This window comes from Lissotriton vulgaris, chromosome 11, assembly GCF_964263255.1.
Source record: "Lissotriton vulgaris chromosome 11, aLisVul1.2, whole genome shotgun sequence".
NCBI classification, from domain to species: domain Eukaryota; kingdom Metazoa; phylum Chordata; class Amphibia; order Caudata; family Salamandridae; genus Lissotriton; species Lissotriton vulgaris.
Genome location: NC_141699.1, coordinates 212,825,407 through 212,851,791, shown reverse-complemented (window position 1 = coordinate 212,851,791; position 26,385 = coordinate 212,825,407). Strand labels below are relative to the sequence as shown.

The window sequence follows — 26,385 nt, the reverse complement described above, 5'->3', positions numbered from 1 at the left end:
GAAAGAAAAAACTGTGACATAAAGCAATCTACAACAGCGAGGGTATTCGGTTCGGGTGATGGGTGGGTCAAACATCTAATAAGTGTCCAACGTAGTCTTAATAATCTGCCAATTATTAATCACTCCGTATGAACTTTTGTTTGGTACAAGAATGATAATCGAAGATCTCGATTGTCAGACTTCAGTGGTGGAACAAAAAGCTTTTGATATCAAAGATCGTTTGGCTGTTTTACAGGACTTGAATGAAACGAGAAGAAGTCTAAGTAACACAAAGCTAAAGCCAACGGCCACTGAAGAGAAACCACCTGTCCCAGCAAGACTGTCTGGATTCCAAAGATTGAGGATCTGGTCAGAAAAAAGATCGCAGTAAAGAAGGAATTTGGGCCTTCTTACAGAAAAGCAGTACCTGTCTTAGCTATTAGCGGAACAAGATCTTTCGTACTACCGCCCCTTGCTGGTAAAAGGGAAAACAGAGTTGTATCAATCGACCTGGTAAAACCAGGCCCAGTGGACTCCCAAGAAGTAGCAGAAGACCAAACCTTGCTACGATCCAAGAGGTTCAAACTGAGAGACTAATCACATTTGATAAACCTGCAGTGAATAAAAAAGGACTATGCAATAAAGCCATGGAACTTGTGCCTCTTGAAACCCAAATTGCAACAGTTCAGTCAAGAAACACCTGTCTACAATGATGTAGCCTCGGACTATATCAATATGAAAAAGGAAGAAGCAACTACAAAGATTATTAATAATACTGATGCCATCCAAACAATTGACAGAACTGCATCTGGCTACTTCATCAATTTTGATGACTTTTCTGATGATCCAAGTGAACATGAAGACAAGCCAGCAAACAAAACTGTCAGAGACAAAATTACAGAACTCGTTCATCAACTTGGGGAAACATATCTGATTTCACCGTAGATTGAATTGTGGATTGTGTTAGGTGTACTTTTCCTCTTGCTCTGGCTCATTTTAATTCTAAGCTTGGGAAGAATGATTGATGGAAAATATAGTCCAATGGACACAGCAAGTCAGAACATCAACTTGGTTCTAAAACCTCACAGATCGTCTCACATTGAAAAAAGAGAACTATCATCAGTGAACATCACAGCAATTCATATACCTGGTGGTGTAGCGTGGGACACTACTGATTACGACATCTATGGCCCGGTTGAACTCTTGAAATATCCACATCAATTCAAGATTTCTTTAAGTGACTTTGTATCACCTAGTACTTTCTCTGATGATTGGGACTTTGAAAATATTAATAATATGATGTCAGATTTAGAAATGTCAGCTAAATATATAGAACATGATTATTTACAAGGTTCATCAAATTATGAAGAAATGTATTGCTATAATCATTATGGGCATCACTATTTGCATAAATCAGCAAATCCTAGAAATGTTTTATGTATAATCAATGGGAACATTGTCCAACTCCGCCAAAAGGCAGCTCAAAAACATTTTATGAAAAATTCCCATACTTTTCAGGGTTTAACATCACTGATCCAGAAACGTTTTATTTTAAAATTATGAATAAGACAGGAATGAAAAACATGTTGACAAATACTAAACTGATATACTCTGAAACATTTAATGAAAAAATGTCTACGTTTGGTTTTGAATTTTGGAAAAACAACATTGAGACAAAAACAGTTTAGGGTACAAAAGAATGGCAGGTACAAGGTTTAGAATCATTATTCAGAGCCTGTATGATCCCAGAACAAATTATGTTCCTGAATGACACCATTCAACAAACTACCTGTCTTGGCCTAGCCAGGATAAAGGACAAACAAACCGTCTATACCAAAACCCATACCTGATAGTAATAGCACTACAGAAGTGGAGATAGACGTATCCCATATTTTAAAACAAAACAGAACACTTCCTAATTGGAACAAATGGTTGATCTGGCCCACAGACACTAATAACTGTCAAGATAGATTCCTGAACAAAGTACAGGGGTTCAAACAGAATAGGCCAGACCCAAGATATTCCCAGAGACAACATCCAGGGATAGAAACAACCTATAGTGTATGAAAATTATGCCTCGAATGGCTACAGAAATCCACACTACCTGAAATTAAGCAACACTTGACTTTACTTAACCCTTTCGCTGCGGCGGCTATTACGCCGCAGCGCTAACGGGGCGGGCGGCCGCATGCTGGTGACAGAACCGCTCCGTCACCAGCCGCGGTTGAGCTGTGCTGGTGACGGAGCTGTTCCGTCATGACCCGCCCCGCTCAATACAACTGCCACGCAGGCGTGAAATCAGCGCCGCGCAGGCGCGGCGGCCGGGCCATGACGGAACCGCTCCGTCATCATCACAGCCCAACCGTAGCTGATGACGGAGCGGTTCCGTCATCAGCAGGAGAGGGGTTAAAGAAGGTGCTGACTTGCGAGATTTCTTACTGGGACCTCGCAAACAGCGTCAAAAACGTTTCATATACGCCGGTATATACGCAGCTTACAATGAAGCTTGGAAAGTAATGCAAATTGAAACTTCAGAAATTGATCGTATTAATTTGGAAAAATCACTGTCTGTAGTGGACAATGGGTTAAAGACTATCTCCTCCAGAATTTATTCACTGGACAGCATTTTATCATCTGCTATTGATATAATAGAACAGGATATGTTAATGTTACAACATGGACGGTCCCAATTACATTCTATTGTACAGTTAGGCTGGATGTTACAAAATCTGCATTCGGGCTACGTGCCATGGCGTCTGATAAACACAACGTCATTATTTTCTATCTATAACCTTACTGATAAACAAATCTCTTTGGCACAAAGAGGGGCAGGCTATACGGTGCTGAGCATTGAAAAACTAGAAAGATTACCATTGACAGTCTCCAAAAGACCTGTCATTGAATGGATAATAATTGGCACCATTACAATTCAATATTGCCAAAAGTACATACCAGCAGGCCTGTATGAAAGGTTGGGTAAAGGGTACATCAAGTCAACCTGGAATTTACCTTACACATATAGATGGTGGAGTGGAGGCATGAAAGAGGTATTCCTTAGTGGTAACAACTGTAAAAATTCACTAAGCGGTACACTTCTGTGTCAAGGAATTAACTTACAAGGAGCCTGCAAAGGTTCATCAAATAACCTTTCATGCCACCTGCACGGCACCCCTGCTACACAGATAGAGCCTTTTTTTAGACAGCTTTCCAACGGCAGATACGTTCTAATAAGTGACCACAGCTGTTGTGGCATGGTGCCAGGAATGGCCTACCTTGTGAGCGTTACTTCCAGGGTCACTTGTTGTATGCAAGTATTGTATCCAAACAACAAGCTAGACATGGAGGCAGCAATATGGCCTTCTTTGAATATCTCTTCTATTCGAATTGATACCTTAAGCAGAATGAAGTCTATTCTTTTACAAACAACTGTCCCTTTAACCTCGTCTAGAGAAACGTATGACCTGCAAGTTGCAAGGACAACAGCAGAGATACATACATTATTATCGAAAAATTGCCCCGTACATTTCGTAGAAATGTTAAGCCAAATGTTAAACATGTCTGATACCAGCGGCATCGCACATGTATTTAAGACAATTTTTTCGGGACTGTTAGCACCCTTTGAAGCAGTCCTGAGCATCTTCCCGAATTTTGTGCACTCTGTGTTCGACGGCCTGCCTCTCATCTTGGGACTCGTAGCAGGAATCTTATTTTTGTTCCTTCTACTCCGATATGGCAAGTCAAGTCACAGACAAAACTCAGGCTACAATGGAAAACACGATCCTAGCAATGCAATACCGAAAGCAGATTACTAAAGTCCTCGGCTTGGCTCGGCTAAGAGATCTGAATACTACCTGGTTTCTTTCATTCAGACCAATCTGGCAAGATTGCATCTTACCTGTTCTACGATGCCTGCTATGCGGAGAAGAATGCGTGTTAGGCTTCTGTCTCACACTTCCAGTACCTATGGATGTCGATACTTTGCATGGTTCGGTAACGGCTCATGCAATGTGTTGTCCCAGCGGCTACCCATTCTGATGACGGCATTCGTTGAGACCTCACCATTACGATTAGGTGGCGGTGAGGTACGAGATGAAAGCGCCACACAGGTATAACCTTCTGTGAACATTGCTGATCCAGGTAACGCTGACGGTAATGCATCTCACATATGCACTGTTTCCACTTTTTCGGATTTGGTCCAACTTTCACCTACTGTTGTAGACAAATTTTTTACTAGCCTATCTGAATTAATGTTCTCTCCTAACAATGAGAATAACTTTTGAAAATACGAGCACACCACGTTCCCTGAACTCTGAATTCGGCCTTCAGTTTTGGTAAACAGAACCTAAAAGCTTTGGAACTATTTTTTTTCTCCCCCAAGAGAGCGATATTGATTTTTTCCAGTTCCCAAAATATTTACCCTTTTTTGGCACATGATACTCTGCTTAAAGTAGAACTATTCTTAGAGAACAAGATTTCTATTTTTAGAAACTCAAGACAATATTTTCTTAGTCTCTAGCACATGTACAGTGTATAAATATGTGATACAATGGTCTTGACCTTCTCTTCTGTATTAAGAGCCATTTCATAAATGTAAATTTGTGATTCATTCAGTCAACATACTAAATGTACAATATATGCATTATCTGAATGATACCACTGCTTGAAAACATACAGTATAATACTCATTTTTCGTGTATTTCAAATGCATTTTATGTATTTTGGGGTGGGATGGAAAACACATGCTTAGATATGCTTAAACATTGCTTAGAATTTAGTAATGATGGACATTATACGTGGAGTGGGTGTTGTAGATGATTCTAGGACTCTAGTAAATATTCCCGATTTCATGCCCTTATGTGGTTATATCAAATCATACCCTTATATAGGCGTAAGAATCATACCCATATTAAGACATAGCCAATACAGTCCAAATACGGCAAAGCTACTCCCATAGACTCCTAGAAAGCACAACGTGTTCTTAAACAAACCAAGCCTCCAGCAGCCCGGGAATTCCCCCTGCTTCTGTATTGATTTGTCCTATAAATCCTGGAGTCCTGAAAGAACTGCGAGTTCTTAGTGACGTCTTATGTCCAACCTTACGTCAAACTCGGCACCTTCCAGGTATAAATATACCAGCATCTGCCTTAAGCAACACATGGTGGTTTGGAGCAGATAGGCTATCTACTTGCCCGACGCCCTGCTGATGCGAGTGCCGAAGGAAGCCGACCCTCCCATTGACGCACTGAGAGAGACGCTGTCTTTTCTCCTGCCGAGAAATCCAGCTCCAGTGTTTTCCAGTCACCCTTGCGGGTTGCTGGGAGATCGAGTCCTGAGAAAGAGATACAAGAACTCCTTCATTCTATAACCAAGGTACGGAGCTGATTAGACCCACAGAGAATTCTTGATTTAAATTCTTGGCAAAAACTATAACTCATCTACTCCTTCCCTGTACTAGGCTTAGGTTAGGTACACCGGGGTATGCGTATCTTAGAAACACCAGTTGAGTACGTTAAGTCATTATTTTATCGTTGTATGTATTTTATCCATTTTAAGTATCTTATGGCTTAGAAACCATATAAATGCTTTTACAGTATTATTTCCTAATACTCATTTTACTGTACGCACTTTACTTTATGACAAGTATTGCAATTGTGGCAATTTACTTCTCTTGCATGAGAAAGTAGACTGCTCAATAAATAACCACTTTTATTGAAAACGCCCGTCTCTCTTTTTCTCTGCACTTCTGGTGAAACTAAGCATGCACGATTGACTGAGTGAAATAGCTATCTATTGTTTCCGCGACTCTGGAGATATACTCCTTATTCTGGGGGAGCAAAGTTGTCATGTTTATGCAGTTGTCAGAAACTAATCTCTTCTTGTCTATTCAGGAAAGTTAACACCTTCTTGTTTACTCGAGAAAGTTTCTAGTGACCTCTGAGCTAGCTGGCACACATAATTAAATCTAACATATTCAATAGAGACCTTGTCAACCTCAGTCCTACGTCTATACTGTTGTTTATGTTATTCCAATGCACAGGGCCTACTGGGAATATAGGAACTACACTACACTACCATGCCCAAGCCCTCTCATGCTTTTAGGATTCCCATTATGCTGAAGTACCTTAATTTACCTACAGGTCTACGCATAAGGTGTTTCCCTTTATCGTGCATTTAGATTTGGAGTGCCTTCGTTTCTAGTTATTCCTTAGTGTGCCCTCAACAGTAATCAATTGCATCCCTGCAGCATTATGCATAAAGGATGACAAAGTATATGTAGTGCTTTCATCTTGGAGCAAAGTAAGGCCTTTCTAAAAGAATAAAACAGTGCTATAAAATGAATCAAACCATCCAGACTGATTTTGAAACCAGGTGGTGATCTTGAAGGCCACATGGCTTTCTGCCTTGTTTCTGCCCTGTCACTACAGAACACTTGCTGAAGTTTGAAACCCTGCTTCCTTTTTTACTCTAGTCCTGGTTTTCACACTTTCATTTTGATTCTTGTAGTCCTTTTCTTTCTCAAAACTTGGAAAGGAGGTGAGCCATGTTTGTTTCGATATGCTTATTCACGTATATAGGTTTTCCTTTTAATCTGCTTCACACATTCCTCATTGCTCGGTTAAGCCTTCTGGCTTCTTTACTTGTCCCTCCTCTCTCAAGGCAGAGCTATGATTTCCAGCACATAGCTAACTTCCCAAAATCTGGGCTCCTATAACGGAGGCATATGTCCCCACAGCACAACTGAGAATAAAAGACCAACGCCCTCATCCCTTCTTGCTTGCAAGGGGAACCAGGCAGGGATGTCCTCTATCAACGCTCTTGTGGTGGAGCCACTGGTAATTAGAAACTGGAACTCACCAAGAATGGCAGGCATCACATTTTTGGCAGGGTGGGGTTCCTGTATAAGGTGAATATATGTGTTGATGACCTGTTACTCACACTAACAGATCCCATGAGATCTCTCACTGAGTTAGTAGAACTCAATGGCTTCGAATGGGTTTCTGGTTTCAAAGTTAAAAACAACAAAATCATGAGTCCTAAATCTTATAATACCTAGCCATATACTCCCCCAGTTACAGGCTCTGGTCCCCTTTCAAAAGGACCACAGACTCTATTAGATATCATGGTCTCTATAATAGTTGGACCCAAGCTAACAAACTTGAATGTCAGAAAAATATTCTGGAGGACATCAGAAGAGGGAACCCCCTTTATCTTTCTTGGTACGGACGTATTAAAATAAACATCCTGCCCAAGATACTTTACTTATTTCAATCCCTTCTAACCCTCATATACACCGCAGAATATAATAATTTACAGAACAAATTAGGAGAATTTATATGAGGAGGGAAAAAGCCCAACTAAATTTCTTATGTTCCTTACCAAATCTCTTGGACTATTACACAACAGAACATCTGTGCTTTATTTCGGAGTAGGTGGTGATTGGAAAGACACAAGGTTACATATGGATAGGGAGGCAGCTACACAGCTGCTGCTGGATCTGGCTTGGCTCCCATGACACATAAGGCGCAGCGGTGCATATACTGCCTCCACTGCTAAAACCAAGTGGCAATTGAAAAAGTGCTCACCACATATGGCGTGATATCCCTAAAATAAACCAAAGCATACACCATCAGGAATCAGCTTTTCAAATATGTTGTTTCGGCTGATGCTGGTGAGACTAGGGTGCATGTTTCTCAAAGAATCCATAAGTTGCTGGACATGTGATCAAGCGGTCATATTCTTTATACACTTATGGTGGTCCTGTGTTGTTATACAACCTTTCTGGAAGAAAGTTCTTGGTCACATTAAAAGAACTCTAGTATATCTCATCACGGCTAAACCAAGCACATTGATACTAGGAATACAACCCCTATCTGTGGAGGGCATGACAGACTTATTGGAGCCTTGGCTGCCATGTCGAGTGCGGCCAAGCAACTCATTGCCCTCTTGTAGAAAAAGGAGGAACTCCCAGCTACTGCCTTGTGTTTGACAGACTGTGTCAAATGTTGGCCATGGAACAGTTAACCTACATGATAAACCAATTTGAATAGAAATGAATGACCCAGCAGCAACCCATTATTGCTTATATGACCCAACTAGAGGTTCTATGTTTTACTCCCCCAAGAATCAGGGCTCACCGTATAGTTGACTGAATAAAGAATCATTGGGACACTCAAATGTAAATTATGGTGAACTCACCTAACCCAAGTTAGGGAAAAGTGCCACACATAGTTACACCCCAAGACAAGGGAAGGTTGGTTCCCAGTTATCATCACTGAAAGCAACCATATGGAGCAGCCTTTGTAGACCATTAATGCTACAATGTGTGTGCCTTTCCCCAAGACCTCAGACTTCTTACTAGGGGTGATGTGTGGGGAAATGACTGCACACCCCCCCAACCCCAACCCCCAGATAAAGCTTTAGTATGTGTATTTCTACCTTCATAAGGAGAATAAAAGGTAGGAGTGCATGTTGTTGGTTTGCATGTACTTGGTGTGAGCCTAACAGGTTGAAAGCCTGATTGATGCTATTTTAACATATTTTAATTTGCTAGACAAAAAAATAGGACTTAGTGACACTGGATTGTTATCTTTGGTTTTTTATATTATGCAAAGATGCTCATAAAAAAAATTGAAGTAAAAATCTGTACTCTTCCTTTTAGCGGTCTCCTTTATAATACCTATGAACGCCGTACCTAATATTGCTGCAACCAATGTTCCTCTTTTGACTTTGTGGTGTCCTTGCTTGCTGTTCTGCTTTAAGAGTAATCCCTTGAGAGGTGTACTTTACAGATGCTGATTTGCAGTTCTTGATTTACAGCTGTTTTTGTTCTTTCCTTTTTCTCCCCTCCCCCTTTCTTGCTTTTTCTCCGTCTCTACTGCCTTTCCTTTGTCCTGTCTCTTCTTTTCTCAACTTTTCTGTTTTTTCATGTTTCCTTCTTTCCTACCTTTCTTTCACCTGTAGCTTCTGTCTTCATCTTTCCTCAATTGTTATCTTTCTCTTTTTCATATTGTATTTAACTATTGTACTTTTTCCTTTATTTTCTCTTTTCTTCCTTCACCACTGTCATTTAATCTGTTTCTCCTTGTTTCTTACCTATTTTCTGTTATCTTCTACTCTTGCCCGTTCTTTCCAATTTTTCCTTTCCATACTTTCCATCACTTTCTCGTTCTTCTTCTTTCTCTTGCTTACATTCTTTTCTCTTTCTGTCATGCCCTTCTTTTTTCTACTGCCATGTTCCCTTCTTTCTCTCCTTTCATTGTTTCCACTTGTTTCTTCCTTTTTCATTCTCTTCTTTCTCCACCCCCTTCCTTTTGTTCCTTCACTGTATATTTTTAAAAGTGTTCTCATTCTTTTTCCTTTTTTTTGTTCTTCCTTTTCCTGCCTTTCTCTGCTTCTTTCTTATTTTCCATTTTGGCTCTCATTTTTTGCTCTGATTCTGACCTTTCATTTCTGGATTTCTCTGTTCCTCTTTCTCCTTTTTTCTCTTATGCTCTAAGCCTCTCTTTCTCCCTTTCGCTGTCTCAATAGCGGAGGGACAAAACTGATCCTTAAGGACCTCACATGTAAACGTTTTGCAAAACAGCCTCTCTGCCATTAATGTTGTATGCTCTCTATAGCAGGACTGTGTACCCTAGGGGCATTATTTAGTACATGTATGGAATTCCTATGATAGGTAATAGCGCAGAGAGAGTTTCAATGATCAGAGGGAGTTTCAATGATCAGAAGGAGCTCTCACTGTGGGAAAGGTTGGATACCCCATAGCTCCATCTCGAGCTTGTTACCTCTAGGTAAGAAGTCTGTGGCACTGCAGCTTTTCCTGAAGCTGTCTGCGAGTGACCAGGAATCCAAACATGCCCAATGTTCAGTGCAGAGAATGGTAGCTGCCAAAATATGGTGGGGGGCTGCAAGAAATCTTGAGGAAGGTAGAGCAACATGGTGACGTCAAAGTGCAGAGGATGGAAGGGCGGCTTTTGTTCCGTGCCGCTCTACGGACTGGAAAGAAGCCCAACCAAAGGCCATGCCATTGATCTGGTTAATGTCAAGTGGCTTAAAAGTCTAGTAACATGCACACAAATGCAGAAATGTATAAGGTCTAAAATACCTCTGCAACCAAATTAAATATGCACAGCCTAGGCTTCTGCTGTAGCATTTAAAATATACAGCATTAGTGCTGATTTTTTCATTATTACAGAATTACAATAAGGTACCAAAGTCATAACTTCATTGAAATCCTATGATCTGGTTGTGCTAGTAAAGGACTGGCGGAAACCAACCTCAAATACTTGTAGAAAAAAGTGCAGCAGCTTTATTATATGTTATTTCTGCAAAACTCTAAATGGAGATTTTTTGTTGGCTAGTACGCCTGTTCCCTCACACAAACCGTGGCTCTGTGTGCATTCTCTCTGACACAGCATCATCGATGTAACCGAAATGGCTTCATATAAAGGATATCTGAATCTACCTATGGCGTGCCCAACTGATGTGGAAGACATTGAGCACCAAACAAATTAAGTTACTTACCTGTAACTTTAGTTCTCCAGTATTGGAATCTTTCATATGCTTGAATCATTCTCCATCATCGAGATGGGAGTCCCCAGTTTATCAAAGTAGCAATGCAAAGCTAATACAAACTGGTAAAATGGACCTAGGCCCATTTCAGTTTTGTGACAAATTCCTCTTTTTTTTTTAAAGAGATTAAAAGAAACTCTTAGCCAGAACAACCCCATCTTCTAGAACCCTCCTGAGAGAACCTCAGACCTTCAGATTTTCGCAGCACTAAGGCTATAAATTTAACCATAAAGGTCCCAAAGGTTGAGCTTTTTCAGGGGAGGGTGAACGTGGGTCGCATGTGAATCTATGAAAGATTCCAATACTGGAGAAGTTACAGGTAAGTAACTTATTTTCTTACTCCAGTATTGGAAAATACATAGATTCACATGCGTGAATCAGAATAGCTAGCAGTTAAGAGCCCTTTTTAGTTCTAAATGCCTCTGAATAAAATAAACATGATAAAGAGTAAAGGAAAAAAAGCAAACTTTCCAGTATAAACTCTTAATTCCTGTTAAAACAAAGCATTTAACGATGGGCATTGAAATACAGATAAATAGGAATATCCATAACCATAAAGTCAGGTATCATCAAATACACTTAATGTTGATATTAGAAAAGAAAAAAGAAGAGAGTAAGAAAAATATTACAAAATAATGTGCTAGGTTCTTAGAAAGGAAAGGAAGAATCCAAGCAGTAGTGCTTGGTAAACGTGTGGATATATTTTTCCAAGTTGCTGTTCTGCAGATCTCCTGGATAGGTACCCCAGCAAAAAGTGCCATCAAGGCAGAGACTGCTCTAGTGGAATGTGCATGGACTCTCCCCTGGATGGGCTTTCCAGCCACCTGGTGACAGTACTGGATCGCACTAGAAATCCAATGTGCGATACCTCGTTTAGAGAGGGGATAGCCCTAACAAGGACCACTACATGCCGCAAAGAGTTGGGGTGACTTTCAGGAGTGTTTAGTTCTGAGGAGATAGAATTTTAAACAGTGCTGAATGTCTAGAGAATGAAGAGCTCTCCCTGCTGGCGCTGTAGGTTGCTCGAATAAAGTCTTGAGATCCAGAGGTTCATTCAAATGAAAGTCTGATGGAACATGGGGTTGGTACGTAACAATACTCGGCCGTCTTTTCACTGATGAAAAGGCTCCTGGATAGTGAGGGCCTGGATTTCAACAACCCTTCTAGCAGAGGTTAACGCCAGAAGAAGCGTCACTTTTCATGATAGAAATTTTAACTCCGCCTTGTGTATAGGTTCGAAGTGATGTGTCATGAGTTGAGCCAAGACCACATAAAGGTGCCAGAGTGGTGGAGGAGATTTGACCGGAGGGAAAACTCTAAAAAGTCCCTTCATAAACTATTCTCGCCGACCATAAAGAAAGGCCTGAAGATGTTCTTCTGAAACGTGAAATGGCCGGGAGAAGAACCTTAATAGATGAGTGAACTAGGCCAGCTTTGGCCAATGAAAGAATATAAGGAAGAATCTCACGAGCTGAAGAAGAGAAAGGGTAAATATGTGAATCCTGGCACCAGAGACAAACCTCTTCCATTTCATTTGATAGTTTTTGTTAGTACTCTGAGCCCGGGCGTGAGAAAAAAATGTCCTTACACTATGTGGATATACTCAGGTGATCGAACACTGTTCAGGAGCCATGCCGCTAATTTAAGCGAGTTGGGATCCGGATGCAGCACTTGACCCCGGGACATCGTTAGCAGCGATGGAATGGGATCCAAGAGAATCGGCTGTCTCTCCGAGAGAAGAAGAAGCTCTGGGTACTAATACTGGAGTGGCCAAGATGGAGCTACAAGGATCATTCTGCAGGGCTCTGTCTTCATCTTCATGAGAAGTCTTGGCAGGAAAGGAATGGGAGGAAAAGCTTAGGCAAAGGAGACTGACCATGCAATCGAAAACGCACTCTCACAGGATCTTGGAAGGTGATGCCAACCTGCGAAGTACAGGCATTTCCTGTACTCTGGTGTTGCGAATAGGTCTGTTGAAGGCTTGCCCCACAGCCGAAAAATGATGTTCTGAGTTTCCTGATGCAGTTCCCATTCGTAGCAGGTAGACTTGAGCTTGCTAAGAGTATCCGCTGTTGCGTTGGGATTCGAATCAAGGGGTAGCAGAATGACATTGACCCCAAAGAGGGACTTGTAACAGAAAACTGAAAGTGCTTTTTTGTTAGGAAGAACTGAGCCACAGACATTAGTTTGGTCTGCATTTCTAGAGATGGAAATGCTTTGTCTACGTGTCCAGTATACCCCTCAGAAAAGTAGTACTTTTGGACGGGTGTAAGTTTGATTCCTCCTTGTTTAGTGTAAACCCCAGACTTTCGAAAATACCTGTGCAGGCGGTCATGGAAGCTCGGGCTGCTGCCATGGAAGAGGCTTTAATCAGCCAATCGTCCCAGTAAGAAAACACCTGATGATGGTTACTTCTGAGGAAAGCCGCTACTGGGGACAGACACTTTGTAAATATCCTTGGCACCGATCTTAGGCCGAAAGGCAGAACTTTGAATTGATAGTGGTTTCTGGCTACAGTGAAGCGAATAAACTTCCTGTGCGATGGATGAATGGGAATATGGAAATAAGTGTCCTGTATTTCTTAGAGTGCCCATGAAATCTCCTTAATTTCGAAGGAGTAGTATGTCCTGTAGGAAGACCATGCAGAAGGACTGTTTCTTAAGATAGTGTTGAGTGTCCTCAGGTCTAGGATTGGCAGCAACTTTCTGAAAGCCGTCTGTACCAAAATGAATCAGGAGTAGAACCCTTTTCCTCTTTGGGATGACAGAACTGGTTCTACTGCCTCTTTTTGTAACATCAGCTGGACTTCTAGGCGCAGGAGATGTACATACTTCGTCGCCTGTAAGCGAGGTGGAATGGATGGTGGAAGTTGAATAAACTCCAATGTAGGCCAAACTGAATGATGTTGAGCACCCATTGATTTGTTATCTTTCGCCAGTTTTGGATGTAGAAAGAAATTCTTCCCCCCACAGGCGCCTGGTCGTGGGAAGGAATAGTAGCCGGAGCCTGAAAGTTGTTATTATCGACATGTGGATTCCTTCCTCTGTCGTCCTACTCTTCCTCTGGGGGCATATTTAGAATAGGCCGCAGACTGACATTGCCACAGAGTTTATTGAGGTTGATAAGTCTTTGCACATGAGGTGTATGAGGGATACATGTACTGTTGATATCCAGCGCTATGAGGGCAGACCTCTTCCCCGAACTCCACAAAAGGGCACCTTACGGTACAGGAGCGTCCACAACGGCTTTGCTGTTTCAGTATCCCTCTTTATGTTCTGGAGAGCCTTATCGATGTGCTTCCCCAAAAAAAGCCTCTTCGTCAAAGGGAAGATCCAATATTTTATCCTGAACTTCCGGCCGAAAAGATGTTGCTCTGAGCTAACCTTGTTGGCGTAAGACTGCTGATTCAACCAAAGATCGGAAAGCCGCGGTAGCAATGTCCTGTTGGGGAGGTAAAAAATAAGTCTGTTCCATATATATTTTGGACCTGAGCCTGGCAAAGATATATAGGTCCGGCAGAGCAATCTGAACAGTGCTCTCTTTCATATGGGGATTCAATGAAGAGCTCTGTGGGTGGAGGCAAGTTGTTGACCATGCATCCAGCAATGTTTTAGACCACCTGCATTTTAGATAAAAGGAAATCATTTGAAGTGAGAATTAGGGCATTGCCATAATCCAGACAGCTGATAATTAATGTCTGGGTGAGTGTCTTCCGGTAGCTCAAAGGAAGCCAGTGAAAGATTTTCCTAAGAAGGTGCAGTGTGCCAAAACAAGTGCCACTTTAGAGGTAACCTGGTTTTTCATGGATGTTAGACCTGGTATCTTTTCACGTGTTTCCTCTGTCTTTTTGCTTTCCGACCTCCCGGTTTTGACTGTTTTTGCTGGTTTAGTGTCTCTGCACACTTTCTCACTGCTGTTCAGTGTTAAAGTGCAAGTGCTCCTATTGTAAATTGTATTATGGATTGGTGTTCCCTCATTGGCATATTTGATAAACTGGTAAGTCCCTAGTAAAGTGCACTGGCTGTGACAGGGCATGTAAATCAAATGCTGCTAGTGCGCCTGTAGCACTGATTGTGTCACTGACATAAACAGCCTCTCAAAGGGTTCTCAGACCCCCCACTCTAGTGCCTGTGCATAGTTTTTACTGTCATGTCGCCTTGGCAAGTGCATCCACTCTTCAAGCCCTAACCTTCCCTTTTATTACATCTGAGTCACCTCTAACGAAGGCCCAAGGCACCCCTATGGGCAGGGTGCCTTGGGCCTTCGTTGGTGCCTTGGGCCTAGGGTGTATTTAGAAGGTAGGACAAGTACTGCCGTATGGGACATGTCCTGATAGTGAAATACAGTATACCTCGTTTTTCACTGATGAAAGACTATCTGTCCCACAGGATAGAATGGAGAATACTTGGTAACATTTTGCAAGTATATCTTCCCATTGGGGGAAGATAGAGAAATGGAATTTAGTATGCCTGAAATCAGAATGTAGAAATGCATCTTTTAGTAAAGATGATTTTTATTTTTTGTGTTTGAAAATACCACTTTTAGAAAGTAGGTATTTTCTTGCTTAGCCATCCTGTGTGCCTCTGCTGGGTTGTGGATTGACTGTCTGGATTTGAGGTGACAGGGGCTGGGGATGTGCATTCTTTATAGACAGCCATGGGAGGGTTGAGGTGTGTCCTGCCTTTTCTGGATGAGTCAGGGCTGGGCTGAATACGCCTGGGCCGCATTTAGAGTAGGGCAGGAGTTTTCCTAGCACCTGCCTGGACCTGGTCTGCCTTGGACAATGCTGTCTCGACCTTCTGCTTGGCCAGAGAGGGTGTCTGTGCTCATTCTAAACTGAGTATAAATATTGGGACCCATACCCCAAATCTTTAGAACTCCCATGGATCAAGGAACCTGCATAGAAGAAGAGCTAGAAGAAATGCCAGGAGAAGTACCGCCCCTATGCTGTGCTGTTGCTTTGCTGGGCTGGCCTGCAGTTGCTGCTTCCGCCTCGGGCAATAAAAGAACTGGACTGAACTGTCTTCACTTGTTGCTGAGTATCTCCAAGGGCTTGAAACAGAGCTTGCCTCCTGTTCACAAAGTCTCAGGCACAGAAAAGACTTCACTTACCTCTGCATACTGCCTCTAGAACTGTGGGTTTCAGCTGCCACAAAGGGAGAATGCAGCTGATACCGGCAATGCATTCGGCTCTACGTCCTGGAAGCACCACAGAGGGAAGCGCTACCCTTCGCACCGATAGCTTGAATCTAGTGACACAGTGAGCCCGGGACCCACATCTGGGCATACCCGGCACACTTAGGGCCTAGGATGATTGATTGTTTGTTTCTTGTCCAGGGAGGACCTGGCCTGGCAGTTCTGGCTGGACTGTTACCATGAGACACAGGGGCAAGACTGATTTGCATATGGCTGGGTTCAAACTCGAATGGCAAAAAACAACGGAGTTAGGCCCAGTTCTTTGTACAGGGGGGAATGTATGACATTGTTCTACATTCTGTCCATCAATTGTTCTTTTTGCAAGCTCTAAATCAGGCCCTTTGTGTTTGTATTCATAGATTTTCCCTAAAGTAAAGCAGAAAAAGGGTTGGGACGGCCATGGTTGAAATGGGATGTTGTTCCAGATTTTAATTACATTGGTGGGGAAGGCATGTTGCCTTTTCTCAAATTTTTGCTTTTCTTCATCACCAGTCTGATAGTGCTCTGGGTCTAGTTGTGGCGACAGCCACCGGAGATGGTGAGCTTGTCAGCCTTATAAAGCCATGAAGGCTTTATAAATGAGCCTCATCATATCATAGTTTTGTTACATTATCTATCAGTAAACTCTAATCAGTAATATCGAACTTTTTTTTGAAAATACTTATATGATTCAACAAAGAGAGGACGGCAGTCATTTCAGATTTGTCAGACCGAACTGTTCCTTTTGAATCAGCACAAAGGCCATTTTGCATATACCTATTGCCTCTCAAGAATGGCACAGTGGGCAACAAACAATGACTGGAATTCAGTTCCTAGTAATTATCAGTGACTGACATTAATTCAAGCTTTGCACTCATCACTTAGTTTTGATCAGTGTGACACACTAAGTGTGACGACAGGTATACCCCGACACAAGGGACACATAACTTACTGCACCATATGATTCGAGCTGCACCTCACAGAAGATTCCCAATAAGGCTTAAACAGGTTGTGTGTTCCCATTTAGAGGAAATGTGGCCTGGAACTTTGGCTGGAATGTTAATTATTGGAGCATGACTGTGTTGATTTGTGTATGGTTGCTCGTTTTCTCAAGTGATTTATAAACATGAAGAACAGGTATGGTGTCCACAGTGTTTACCAGTGGCTGAGATTACTTCAAGCATTCCACCAATCAATTTTCTTTATCTATCTTTTCTGCCAACTGGAAGGCCTGCTCTCTGAGATTGCTGGAATATGAATCTTTCTTCCAACCCTTGTACTGACCTAATTGCTACCTAAGAAAGGGACCTCTACATTTACTATTTTCATTTCACCGGACTGAAAATTAATATAATTATTCCTCTACCTTCCTTCCAGAGTCAAAACAGGCTTATATTACTAACTGATGCACCAACATGGTAGCATTTTAAGCATAACAGGTCTCAAGTACAAAATAAATAAAATACATTTTTAGGGTTATTCTGAACATTGCAGCAAGATGGCGCTTAAATGTGGTGATAAGGCGGTATGCTCTAATTAATTGCAAGTAATTGCTAGAACTTGCTAAATACCGTCAAACTCTCCAAATGTATGTCACACAGAAGCGGATTCAAAATACTTTCATTTACCTGATTTTGACCCTCTCCTTCCGCCTATGATTCCACCTATAGTAGCCTCACTCCATGGAGGTCTTGCAGCAACAGGGGCTGCTGGAGAGACTGCTGTGGCAGACCCTGTCCAGCTCGGCAATAGTGTCCAAGGACATATGAGTTGGTGATTTCACACTTATGTCTTCACCCAAACATAGTTTGTGGTGCCTCCTTCCTGCCTCCTTCCTGCGACCGCTATCAGCAACAGTGGCTGCTGGTGAGTCAGAACGAACAGTGTTCATTGGTGATCCCATGTGGGTGTGACAATTTTGCCTAGGCTAGGTGAAGGTCAGGCCCTTGAGTGCAGGGAATGTTGCTGGATTCTGGGTCATGCAGTACTCACAAATTTGCTTCTGAGAATGGGCTTTAGGGCAGTGAACAAGTATGGAGGTGTGGTTGCATACTGATCAGTATACATGTAACTAAAACGGATGAGTTCACCTTTGGAATAGAGTGAGCTCTCACTGAGGAGCTCCAGGCTCACCTCACTCTCGTTTTCTCCCTGGAAGCGCTCTACTGGCGAGTGGGTTTCTTGTGCTGAGCAAGGACTGGTCTGGCAGCTCTGCAAAGTTGCCGGTACCGGACTGTGAAATCCTTCTATCTCGGTGGTCCAAATCAATCTGACATCCATTATCATGAAGTTCGTATCTCTTTGAGGTGAGTGAGGTAGAGTCCTTAAAGCAGCATGACCCTTATTAGACTGAGTAGTACCTGAGGTACGGATGTATAAGCTGAGACTGGTAACAGTGGACTGAACACGCTCAAGTATGTATGTATGTATATGTATGTATAGGCATTTATATAGCGCACTACTTACCCGGAGGGTCCCAAGGCGCTTCGACCGCTGCGAAACCCTTCCTGGCTTCCCTGAGAGATGGTCCCTTAATGGGTATCTCCAGGGTGAGACCAGGCATCCCCGGCGGTCTGGTGGGGCCGTTAGTGAAGATGAGGCAAGCTAATGCCCAGAGTTGCCGAGTGTGATCGCTGATCAGAGTGGGCACCGAGGCGAGAGAATTATCGAGTCCGCTGACCCTGGTCCAGAAACCTGCCGCGCCGGGAATCGAACCCTGGTCCCGGGCCGTCCTCTGCTCTCGGGTCTGCCGCCTCTAACCAGTGAGCCACACTACTTCACTGTATGGAATCATTAATGATTGCCTGATAGAATCAGCTACATTTATCTTATTTTCTGTAGCTGGCGTTGCCCAGAATTCTCTCATTTGAGGTACTGGGGTGTATAATTCCTAACATCTCTGCGGATAGCCCAGTCAGGCTAGTTAATACAGGGCTTCTTTGTTTCTGTGGGTCTTGTTGCCCTAGACAATTAGCAGCGTAAACTGCATTTCAATGTCCCTGTGAGTTTAGTGCATTCTTACCCTCAACGAGGTGCAGTGCACTGTCCTCTCCTGTTACTGATTTGCCACTATCTGCTTTAAAAGCTGTACCACTACCAAACGCTACCAATGTAAGGTCAATAACAAGCAGTCAAATCTATCCTTTGATAACACAACTGCACCAACTGCATCTTCTACCTACTTGGATGCAGATGAAGACCAATCTACTTTCTCAGCTACTGATGCCCAAGATTCAGAAAAAACATTCTGGGGGTACTTGCGTTACTTTAGTGACTACTGATTTAAAACTGGCAGCTCCATCATATAGAAGGACCATATGCAGAAGCATGTGGACAAATAGGCCACTAGGACTGATATGGTGGAGTTTCTTTTTTAGACACAGAAGTGGAGTTTCTTTTATAGACACTGAAGATTAAAAACTGAGATTAATGGGAAGTTGCTGCAGATGTTAGAGAGAACACAAGCCAAGAAAGAAGACATTGGAGAGAGGCCTCAGCAGTATAATAATCAAGTGGTGGTGGTCCCAGAGAGAACAACTACATGGGCAGTGGAGCTGCAATTAACAAGGAAAAAGGTCTGCAGATCTCCGGTCCCTGAAAAACTAACAAGTTAGACACTCATGACACAGACTACATAAGGAGTTCCAGTTTCCTTACAAGATGCCCAAGAAACCAAGACCTAATGCTAGAAAAAATACTGGAAATGCCTCCTAAAAACATAATGTACCTGAACTGGGCATAAATACATGACCGGCATAAGTGTTGAGAGCTATCACATGAATTTAATGACCCAAAGTGAAATCCAGGAAATTGGTCATGAGCTCCATGATCAAACATTTTCAAAATGCTGTAATAAAAGGTCTCATTCCATTCATATTGGTCAAGTGAAGAACAAGATACATGCACAAACTATAAGAAGGAACATTAAAGTAGCACAATGCAATTTGGTTTAAATGTGCAGGTTTACACATTATTTAGTACCACATAAGATATACCTGTGCTTCCAGTTGCTGCTTGCGTGCAGATTTCAATTCGTCCTGTTCCTCCCTTTCTCGAGCAGTTAACTGTTTAGCATTTTCAAGGTCACTTATGAGTTGTTCACGTAATCTTAAGGATTCCTTCTGGGCTTGTTGGTTCAATTCAATCTTTTCCTGAATCTGAAGCTGTCTGCCAGCAAAAACCTATTCAGGGGACCGATATAATATTTGATTTATTAATAGAGCACTAAAATGTATTTTCAAACAGATGCCAGAAATGAATCGGGGATATTTGACAGTCAAACTATTTGAAGGTAAAAATCAAAGCCAAACTACAATAATATTGATTTGCAATGTCTAAAATGTGACGCTATGTGCAGTCTAGGCAGTGAGTCTTCTCCGAAAGGGGACTAAAGCATGCTGCATCAAGCAATAGCCACTTTAAAGGTGAATGTTAAGAACTTTATTTTTTTGTACTTTTTTCCTCCCTATTCATGAAGTTTTTTTTGCTTTTATTTTACCTGTGTTTGAATTCTATGGCGGGACCGGAAGCTCAGATTATGCTTTCTTTTTTCCATTTTAGCTCAACAGCCAAAGAACAGTGTATTTATAAAAAATATTCAAGCAAAGGACTGACTACAACACTCATGATTCCAAGCATAAGCCTGAAATCCACCAAATGGCTCTGTCCCAACATAAAAATATCCCCAAAGAACATCAGTTTGTCTTTCTTCGCTTCTCTGCAGCAAGGTAAGTGGTTTTCCTTGGGCAATATTACTGTGGTAGTAATACAGGCGCAATTTTCACTACATTTGTGTGGTTTTGGTCCGTGTGTTGATTCTTATATTGACTAGGAATGAAGCACCAGTAAACAGGAATTTTGCAGTTTCTCTTGGGACTCCAGTACCTTTCTGGTGTGGTCCTCCTTCCCGTCAGGGGCGGCCAAGTGCATTCGGGCCACCTGCGTGATCCCTGACAGAGCGTGGCTGTCTCAGATTTACATGCTTGAGGGTTGTGAGTTGGGGGCTATCTCTGTGCTCCGGCTCGGCCCATCAGAGCTTCCCCTGGACTCTTTCATGTGTACCGTGAGGTCCGGTTATCTGCAGGTGCTGTAAGACTGATATTAAAAACAAGCATGGGCAAAGCCAATAGGTTTTTACTATGTGAAATCTACTGGCTCTGTCAATCCTTTTTTACATGTTGCACAGATCAACATTGACAAAGGTAACAGAATTTGCATAGGGGAAACCTTCTGGCTTTGCCAATGCTGCTGCTTCTGCTTTCCCTGCTGATGCCCACAATGGAGTTGGTGTTCTGATGTTTTCTTGTCTTGACGTCACTTTTGAGGTCTCCAGTAATAGTGCCAACCTGTGTCAATTGTTAACAGGTTAGTGAATCTGATGCTTGCGCAATCTGCTCATTTCATAATTGCTACTAAAGAGGATGTCAAGGAAGAGTGGTGTTTGGCCACTGTTAATGTTCACTGAACATCAGTCATTGAACTGGACCAAATAGAACGAAGGCCCATAAAAACTGATGACAGGCTTAATTTCAAACAACATTTTAAATATTTCATTAAGTCCCTTTCTCTCTCACTCGCTTATTAAAAATGTAATTGCAAAGTGTAAAATGCCCAAAATTTGTGTAGCTGTAAGAACAGAATGACATTCATTTAGATTTAACTCCACTCTATAGCTGTATGTAGTAGAACAGGCCAGCAAAGGCTAGAGTTGCACAGGATCAAACAATTTGTTGAACTGGTATAGCTAAAATTCTGTCTTTACCACTTCCATTTGATGTGTTGAACGCTGCTGGCCCCACTGTATGGGCCTTGAGGGACACGTACATGTACCCAGGACGTCTAGTGGTGCATGTAGCAGCAGCATGAAAGGGCAGATTAAATATTCAGAGCAGGATAGAAGCACGTTCTGGAGGAAAAATAGCTCTACTTCTCAGATTAGTAAAAACTGTTGAGGCCCGGAGGTGTAGGCGATATGAAATTAGAGTCTCGATGCGCAAGCATTAACCAGGTGCGGCCAGTGATTGTTCATGCAGTGAGCTGCAGGACCCTTTTATGGTGTATTTAAGAGGCATTAGTTAAATAAATTTGCAGATGGCACCGGGACACCAATGCGAGCTTCTCTGTAATTCCACACTGGCTGCACCTACAACCAGTGATTAAACAACACACACGAGAGGAAGAGGAATGGGATGAAAACATGCAGCGGACGAAGAGGGCAGAGATGGAGGGATGAAATATCGACACAGGAAGAGCGAGTGGGATGCGATTAAAGAACATGAGAGAAGTCGGGGCAATGATTAAAGAAAGACAAGGGAGGGGGCATGATTAAACAACACACAAGGAAAAGGAGGGATTGGGGAAAAAAGCAGACAGTGTACGAGAAGGGCGGAGGTTGAGGAACTGAAGGCACATGCACTCTCTATGAGTACATGTGGAAAAGTGAAACGAGAAAAGAGAAATGCAAACAATATAAGGACTTGATTTACAGCCATCAGCTGACCTGGAAAGCCAAAAAGAAGTTCAACAAAAGCAGATTAAAAAAAAAGAGTACTTGGCCATGGGACAGTGATAAGAAAAACACACAAAGAACAAAAGGAAATGGTATGCTACAACCAATAAAAATGGAGGAAAAGTAATTAAGTGGCAAACACACAAACAAATGAAAAGTGAGGGCGGTATGTAAGCCCCTATTAAGATTTCTTTGAAATATAATATATTTCACAAGCACAGAGCAAGCGCTGTGCAGGCAAAACCTAATGAGTGATGTGCGAGTCTCTGCCTGTTAACTGCGGTTAGAGGACATTAGTTGTAGTCATGCATTCTTCTTTCTGGACTATAAGCCAATGTGCTGGCTCCTTAGGGATCTGTCTGTTCAGGTTTTTTGGCTCTACAAATCAGATGGTCCTGTGCTTGCCCATATAATCTAAAGGGCACTGCATCCTTGGACCAGGTTGTTGCCATCATAAACTTGATTGCCCTTAAGAAATGCGTTACTTACCTGTAACTGCAGTTATCCAGTATTGGTATCTTTCATAGATTCACATGCCTGAATCACTCCCCGTCGTCGGGATGGGAGCCCCCGGTACATAAATAAAGTAATGTCCCATTAGAAATATAGAGTAATAGGCCAAAGGCCCCACATTAGTAACATATCCATGTCCTTTTGTAAAAAGGACTAAACTCTAGAGACGAGCCAATCAGCTATCACCTCCCTCTAGAACCCTCCTGGAAGGAGTTCCAGTCCCTCAGATTTTCGTAAGCACCATGCTAAGTAGGCATATTACTGAGAGAATTAGATGAGCCCTTCCAGGGGAGGTGGGAGGGTTGCATGTGAATCTATGAAAGATACCAATACTGCATAACTGCAGTTACAAGTAAGTAACGCCTTTCTTATCCAGTATTAGGGTATCTTTCATAGATTCACATGCCTGAATCAGAGTAGTAAGCAAAGATAAGCACATTTCGGATAGTACAGCATATACAAATTCACCAGATAATAACATATCAAAGTGAGATATAGAAAGTATCAAATTGTAATCAAAGATACCATGAAGAAACACAATAGAGAAATGTGCGTATACAAGAAAGGATGGTGAGATGAAAAGAAGGCTCACCTCTATCGAAATAGATGACGAAGTACTGCTTGCCCCACTGCAGCATCCTTCATGAGTTCTGTAGCCAAGCAGTAATGCTTGGTGAATGTATGCAGCGTCTTCCAAGTTGCCGTACTGCAAATGTCTATGATAGGCACACCTGCGAAGTGCGCCATGGATGTAGACATCGCTCTAGTGGAATGGGCCTGAACTTTAGAATGAAGGGGTTGCCCCGTTTGCTGGTGACAGAATGTAATAGCTGCAGAGATTCAGCGAGAGATACTTTGTTCAGTGAGTGGAAGACATTTTCTAGGTCGAAAGTAAGCCACAAAGAGTTGGTTGGATTTGCAAAAGGTCTTTCTCTTCTCAATATAAAACTTTAGACAGCGTTTAAGATCCAGAGAATGCAGAGTTCTCTCTGCCTTAGTGCGAGGATTTAGAAAGAAAGAACGTAAGACTACAGGCTCGTTGAGATGGAAATCTGACGGGACCTTCGGCACTAACTTTGGATTTGTCCGAAATATCACCCTGTCTTGCTAGAATTGAAGGAAAGGGTCTTGAATTGAAAAAGCCTGGAGCTCACTTACTCGTCTCGTTGAGGTAAGGGCGAGAAGGAGCGCCGTTTTTCAAGAGAGATACTTAAGATCAGCTCTGTGTATCTGCTCAAAGGGATGTTTCATGAGCTGAGCAAGAACTGTGTTGAGTTGCCAAGCGGGAGGAAAAGTCTTCACAGGAGGAAAAGTCCTGAAAGGCCTTTAAGAAACTGCTTGATCAACCTGTTAGACCAGAGAGAAGGGACAGCAGAAGATCTTCTGTAATGGGATATTGCCGCCAAGTGAACCCTGATGGAAGCGTGAGCAAGACCCGAGTTCCCCAAACGGAGAAGGTAAGGCAATATTTGTACTGGAGAAGAAGAAAAAGGGTATCTTGTCTGTGACTTGCACCAAATGCAGAACCTTTTCCACTTTAAAGAGTATGTCTTGCTAGTACTGTCCGCTTGAGCCTGAGCCAGAACAGCTCTACAATCCGGCGAAATGTCTAGATTATGAAATTCCTTGAACTCAGGAGCCAAGCGGATAACCTGAGAGATGCCAGATCCGGATGCTGGACTTGCTGGTGGTACATTGTGAGGAGAGAAGGAAACGGTTTCAACCGGACTGGTGGTTCCAGGGAGAGACGGTGAAGCTCGGTGAACCAATGCTGTAGTGGCCAAGCTGGGGCTATCAGAATGAGTGTGCAAGGTTCCGTTTTCGATTTCCTGAGAACTCTGGGAATCATTGGAAACGGTGGAAGAGCGTATGCAAAGACACTGCACCATCAGATCAAAAATGCATTCCATAGAGATCCCTTCTGGGGATGCCAGCTTGCGAAGTGTTGGCATTTGGCGTTCTGCCTTGTAGCGAATAGATCTATGAGAGGAGTGCCCCATTGTCAGAATATTTGGTTGAGAGTCCACTGATCCAATTTCCACTCGTGAAACGTTTTATGTTGCCTGCTCAGAGAATCGGCCAGAACGTTGTCCGTTCCTGGGACGTAAACTGCTCTTAGGGAAATATTGTGAAGGATCAAACAGTTCCAGATTTTTTGCGACTCGTGAGAGAGTGTTAGTGAGCGAGTCCCTCTCGGTTTGTTTAGATAGTTCCTCGTCATGGTATTGTCCGTACGCACAAGCACTAGAGAATTCCTGATTCTTGGTAGGAAAGCTTGAAGGGCGAGGAAGACCGCTCGCAGTTCGAGATTTATATGACATTTTTTCTCGAAGGGGGACCACTTCCCACTTATCTGCAGTTCTTGGAGGAAAGCTCCCCAACCTTCCAGTGAAGCATCTGTTGTGATGATATGCGGCAAAGCTGGAAGCAAAAAAGGCAAGCCTTGAGAAAGGTTCTGAGGGCAAATCCACCACCTCAGAGCCTTGACCATTTGAGGGGTCATTCGTATGACATCGTCGAATGAACCTGTGCATTGGACCCATTGAGCTGAGAGCGCCTCTTGAAGAGGGCGCATGCGGAGATGAAAGTGTGGAACCAGTAGAATGACATCATCCAGAGCAGGGACTTGAAAAGGCGAACTGTTAAAGACCTCTTGCAACTTATGAGAATAGCCAATGAAAGAAGTCTGTATTTTCTTTCTTGAGATGGAAACGCCTTCCTCTGGGTCGTGTCGAGGGTAGCGCCTAGGAAATGTATACGCTGGGAAGGCAGAAGGACCGACTTGTCCCGATTGAGTGTGAGTCCCAAGCGATCAAAAAGCTGTAGACAAGCATTGGAAGACCTGGACGCGCCTTCTAGCGATGGTGCCTTGATTAGCCAGTCGTCCAGATATGGAAAAACGTGTTGGTGTTGTTGCCTGAGATATGCAGCCACTGGAGATAGGCATTTTGTAAAAATGTGTGGTGCATATTTCAGCCCGAACGGTAGGACACGGAACTGGAAGAGTCTGCCCGCTACTGCAAACCTCAGAAACTTCTTGAGATTCCGGTGAATAGGGATGTGAAAATAAGCATCCTGAAGATCCAGAGACACCATGTAGTTCTCCGCATTGAGAAGTTGTAGAACTTATTGAATTGTCACCATACGAAACAACAGCTTTTTCAAGAATTTGTTGAGGGATCTTAGGTCTAAAATTGGTCTCCATTTTTTCCTCCTTTTTCTGTATCAGGAAAAAACTTTCCCCCGTGAGAAAGAAGAACTCTTTCTATAGCTCCCTTCTGGAGCAGAAGTGAAATATCCTGGAGTAGAATACGTAGATTTTTGTGGAGCATAGGTGGGGGAGAGGTTCTGGGAGGATTTTGAGTAAACTCCAGTGAATGACCGAATTGAACCAATTGCAGAATCCAACGGTCCGTTGTAATTTGTTTCTAATTTTTCAGGAAATGGGAGGTTCTTCCTCCAACTTTTGAGGGCGGAGATGAAATGGAGACTGGCTGAAGTGAAGGGTCATTGTCGCCGAGCAGCGCCTTTCTGTTGACCCTTACCACGAAAGGAGAATTTAGTATAGGACGATTGCTGCTGCTGACGCTGTTGGTACTGTGGCCGATATTGATGACCAGAAGACTAGGACGACCGATTCT

At 42.7% G+C, this 26,385-nt stretch overlaps 1 protein-coding gene across 1 annotated transcript in view; it reads right to left on the bottom strand.

Annotated features, from left to right (window-relative positions):
- Positions 1–26,385, bottom strand: part of TCHP (trichoplein keratin filament binding) — a 343,197-nt gene that overhangs the window by 32,989 nt on the left and 283,823 nt on the right. The window contains exon 11 of the mRNA XM_086943123.1: positions 19,719–19,904. Within this exon, the coding sequence (XP_086799249.1) occupies positions 19,719–19,904 (186 nt within the window). The remainder of the gene's footprint in view (positions 1–19,718; positions 19,905–26,385) is intronic.